Below are 4,485 nucleotides of genomic sequence, written 5' to 3'. Positions count from 1 at the left end.
ATCCTGCATCAGTGCTTTGCAGTCCAACGTGAGTGGGCCTTGGTGGACGGTGATCAATCCTTCCCCACACCTCAATGCATGGCTTGTCATTCCCCCACTCCTTCCCCCTCCCCTCAGACAAGCCCCTGCTCCCTTTCCTCTCCCCCCTTTTTCTTCTTCCCCTCCTTCCCTCTGCTTCCCCGAGGGCTCATGTCAGTTTGGCCGCCATGGAGTACATGGAAACAATTAGCTCAAGTGGCTGTGCCAAGCCTGGCAGGAGCCTGGGATCTCAGTGCAGCCCAGCAAAAGCCTCTTCCAAAATCATGTTTCTTGGATCAAGCACTCAAAACCACCTGGAAAACATGAGGGGCGGCTCCCTAGCCACACAGCTCCACTCGCACCACCGTCCCCTTGACCCAGGAGGGTGAAGTGACAGTGTCCAGCTATGTCCTGGCTCCGTTCAGCACTGAGGAGCAGGAGAAGCTGAAGCAGATCCTGGCCCAGGCCACGACGTTCCTGCTGGAGCACATCCTGCGGAGGAGAGCGCCCGCGGGGGAGCCGGGGGACAGGGGCTGATGTGAACCCCCAGGGACCTGCGTGGCCAATGGACAGGGCACTGCGGACTCTCCGGGGTGATGGTGGTGCAGAGCAGAGCTGGCCCTGCCAGGCAGCCTGGCTGGGTGCTGGGACAGCCCCCATCCGTCCCCACACAGATCCAGGCAGCTCACATCCTTGCGGTGGCCTCGTATGGCAGTTTGGCACAGAAATTAAATAAAAACCCTTGCCCCTGGCTCTCCCCTGATCCTGCCCCTCTCTCCTGCGCTGTCCACTGAACTCAGGCAGTCTCTGGCTCTCTGCAGCTCAGATCCGTGTTCCCATCTCTGTTCCACCAGCCCAGGCTGGAGGGAAGCTTCCAGTGGGAAGTGGGGAGTGATGGGAACGACTTCCACAGGGTCCAAAACCCAACTTCGGCTTTGTTGAGAAACCACGGCAAGCAGGAGTCGCCTGGAATCTCGTAGCTCGGCAGCAGATGAGGGCTGCTCCTGCTGAGCTGCAGCAAGTTTTAGGGCTGGCCTCACAGTTTTTGAGTTCAGTGGTTTTAAGCCAAAACCCTGGAGTTTCCAACAGCTGGAGGAATTCTGGCTCCTCCTTGCAGACCCATTACAGGTCTCATGGTGGAGGGCAGCCCGAGAAGCAGGGTCCCCCTGCCGCAGCTTCCGAAAGCCCTGGGCTCCGCCAGCACGTCCTGTCAGCTGCGTACCCTGCGAGCGCGGCTGCACCAAGAGCCCCAGCGCGGGCAGCTCCTCGCCCACGTCCCAGCGGGTGCTGGAACAAGCACTAGGACCCTTGCTGGGTCACGTGTGCCGCAGCACTGCTGCCTCTTCCTTCCTCCACTCCAACTGGCACTAGACCCTCCTCTGCTCCATCCCCAGCTCCTGAGCTCCTCCAGTAGCATTGAGGCTACCTGCGACCAGGGGACAGGCAGGGAGGCAAAGGTGTCCCCAGCCTGCCATCACCTCTTCACCCTGCAGTGTCATCCATGCCTGTAGTGGCTGGGACCCTGCAGTTGTGGACTATGTACTTGGCCATCTCCTTCTTCCTGTTCTCCAGTAGATCCACTCAGATCTTCAGGTCCCACGTGATCTCCTGGAGCTGGTTGTTTTCCTTCTGGAGGTCCTTGCTGTAGCTGTTCATCCTGCCCCGAATGATGCTCTCCTGGATTACTTGGTCTCAGACATTCCACTGTGGGTCTCAGCTACTGAGGCTTCCACCCACTGCTCCATCGCCTTCATCAGGCTGTGGGGAGAAGAGGGACACAGCCCCCCCCAACCCTGGGTGAGGGCAGCAACCCACCATCCCAGGGCTAACCCCAGCAGCTGCTCCAGGGCAAAAAGGGTGGAGAGAGGCAGCAGCTCTGGGGGCCTGGCAGGGAGCTCACATCTCCCCAGGTCACCCAGACTAGGGCTAGTTGCAGTGTTTTTAAAAAAATTGCTCCTTGGCTCCAGAAAAACCTGTTTTCAACCAAACGTTGCCCTGCTGAGGAGCTGAGGTTTAGCACCAAACAAGCCAGGGCTCTTGGAAAGCAAACACCCTTCTCCAGCACTGGCCACAAAGGTGACAGATGCCGAAGCCCAGCAGGACTCGGCTGCACATCTCCGTGCTCAAGCTGGTGTCGGGTTTTCAGTCTGAAAGCCAAACCCTCCGCTGGGGACACCAGCACCAATGAGGGAAATAATTTCCATCAGCATTCCCAGGGGAGAGCTGAGCTCCACAGAAATGCCACCCACCTTTTCACCCCCAGGCCCCAAGGGAGAACTCCATCTCAGTCTCCCACCCGACCTTCTTCCCTCCCTTTCCCCATTACAGATTTTATTCCCAAAGCAATCCCCATCCGGGGGAAGTGCCAGACCCTTGCCACTCCAGCTCTGAGGTGACCCCAGTGGGATATGTCCTGGGGACATTACGTGGGGCAATGCCACCCGACAGAGCCAGCACCCGGCATGTCAGCTCAAACACAGTCTGCTTTAATCCTCCCTGGGCGTCAGCCCAGACACAGCACAGGCGAGGGACAAGCCCGGTCGGTGGCAGAAGGCCACATGTGCCACTGCAGGAGCCAGTCCCCAGCCTGAAAAACACTCCCCAAAGTCCAAACTGGTGGGAGATGGCAGAGTTGGCATCGCTCAGGGCAGTCCCAGGCACACGTCCCCAGCAGAGATGGCGCACAGTGCTCCTCCAGTCCCTCTGCCTGGCAGGGAAAGGGCTCTCCGGGAGCCCTGGGGACAAATCCTGCCGGGGGGGGATTCACCGTGGGGAGATTCGAAGGACCCCGGGGGGAGTCCAACCAGGGATGTGTCTCTGGCTGCGTCTCTCGAGCGGGAGTGGGCAGGATCAGGCCACTCGCCCGTGGTGCTCCCAGCTGGGTCACAATTCCTCATCCCTAGGAGACAAGGATGCAAACGTTAGCGGTCAAGGCAGGAGCAGCCACATCACGTCTGAGCCTGCAGTAGAAGGTTGTTTTCCAGCCTCCCCCGGTCTGGCTGCTCCTGGGGAGGCTCCGCTGCCAGCACAAGCAATGTCCAACAGGGAAAGTCTGACCCGGCATTAACCATGGCAGTGCTGCCTTGGGGCTGAGTGAGTGCGGGTCCTTGCCTGCCTGCACGGCCGCCCCACGGAGACACAGCCCCAGGGAAACCCACTTTTGGGGGGCAGCAAGCAGCGACGGGGAGAAACATTCCCCTGCGAGATGCCTTCAGCTCTCTCCAAACTAGGGTGACTTTTGAAAGAGGTGAAGAACCATTGTCCGCTCCTCGCTTGAGGGGCTGAGGAGCAGCATGGATTTAGGGAGCAGCAGAATCTGGTCCCCTGGTCCCCTCCGGCCCAGTGCAGCCCAGCATGGGACATCTGCGTCCCCATCCCTTTCCCCGCCTGGACGAGGAGGTCTCATCTGTGTTTCCCAATCCTGGGGAGAGCTGCTGCCACATGGCAAAAAGGAACTAGGCATCTGGGACACAGCTGAACACGGCGCTTGCAGGGAGATGCTTCCCAGCCACTCTGTCCTCCATCCCTGTCCCCACACACACAGGTCCCACCGCCTTGCTCACCATCACAGCTCATCGTGGGCAGTGGAGCGGAGGTGGCCAGCACTGCCCCGTGTGTCCCTCAGGGTCTTCTGTGAGCCAGCCCAGTCAGTCTTCTTGGCATCGTCATCCCAGATGGTGGAGGTCTCTGTGTCACTCAGCCAGTTGCTGTCCCCGGCGTAGTGGGTGGGATAAACCAGGAGAGGGTGAGCTGAAAACACCAGCAGGTCCCGGGGAACGAAGTGCCGCTTGTAATCCTCGCTAGGGAAAGCAGAGTGGACCCAAGAGGAGAAATTGGCTTACAGAGCACGGCCTGGTGGAGAAAAAACATCTGGGAAAGCAATACCGACTGCCCAGGGAAGACACCGCATGGGGCAGGTGACGGGGAGGGACACAGGGTACCAGGGAGGGTGTCCAGGGAAGGCAGAAGATCTGGGGGGGATGCTCCATGCCGCTGCTGCCTGCAGAGCCTGGCTGGGGAGGGACTGCGGAGGGACCGCGGAGGGGATGGGACCCATCTCTCCCCACCAGCCTCGGTGGCACGGGGCCGGCGCTGGCACAGAGGGGGTCTCCAGCACAGCATCCTGCCGGCCCGGCCCCAGCTGGCCCTGGGCCAGGGCTGTCTGGTGCCGTTATCCCAGCAAGCATGGGACTCCCAGCTGCTCCTGGTTCACATCCAGAGCGCTAATCCGCCCCTCCATCCACCTCCAGCCTCCCTTTTACACGCCTAATCCCTCTGTTTCACCATGCTGCTCGCTGGTTTTCCCACCCCCTCTCCCCCGGGACACCCGGCCACCAGTGCTCACCCATCCCCTAAATTGCTTTCCCCTCCCCAGACACAGCCTTGCCGCTGACCCCCGCCCGGGAAGAGGGGCAGGGAGATGCCCCAAGACGGGGCTGAGACCCACAACCAGGGGCAGGGGACGAC

At 60.5% G+C, this 4,485-nt stretch overlaps 1 protein-coding gene across 1 annotated transcript in view; it reads right to left on the bottom strand.

Moving 5' to 3' along the window:
- Positions 1 to 3,583: 3,583 nt before the first annotated feature.
- CERCAM (cerebral endothelial cell adhesion molecule) overlaps positions 3,584 to 4,485 on the bottom strand; it is a 3,583-nt gene continuing 2,681 nt past the window's right edge. The window contains exon 11 of the mRNA XM_009888078.1: positions 3,584 to 3,855. Within this exon, the coding sequence (XP_009886380.1) occupies positions 3,584 to 3,855 (272 nt within the window). The remainder of the gene's footprint in view (positions 3,856 to 4,485) is intronic.

The sequence above is a fragment of the Charadrius vociferus genome, unplaced genomic scaffold (genome assembly GCF_000708025.1).
Source record: "Charadrius vociferus isolate BGI_N301 unplaced genomic scaffold, ASM70802v2 scaffold56, whole genome shotgun sequence".
Classification (NCBI taxonomy): Eukaryota; Metazoa; Chordata; class Aves; order Charadriiformes; family Charadriidae; genus Charadrius; species Charadrius vociferus.
The sequence above is the reverse complement of the archived record's forward strand: the minus strand, read 5'-3'. Positions and strand labels throughout refer to the sequence as shown.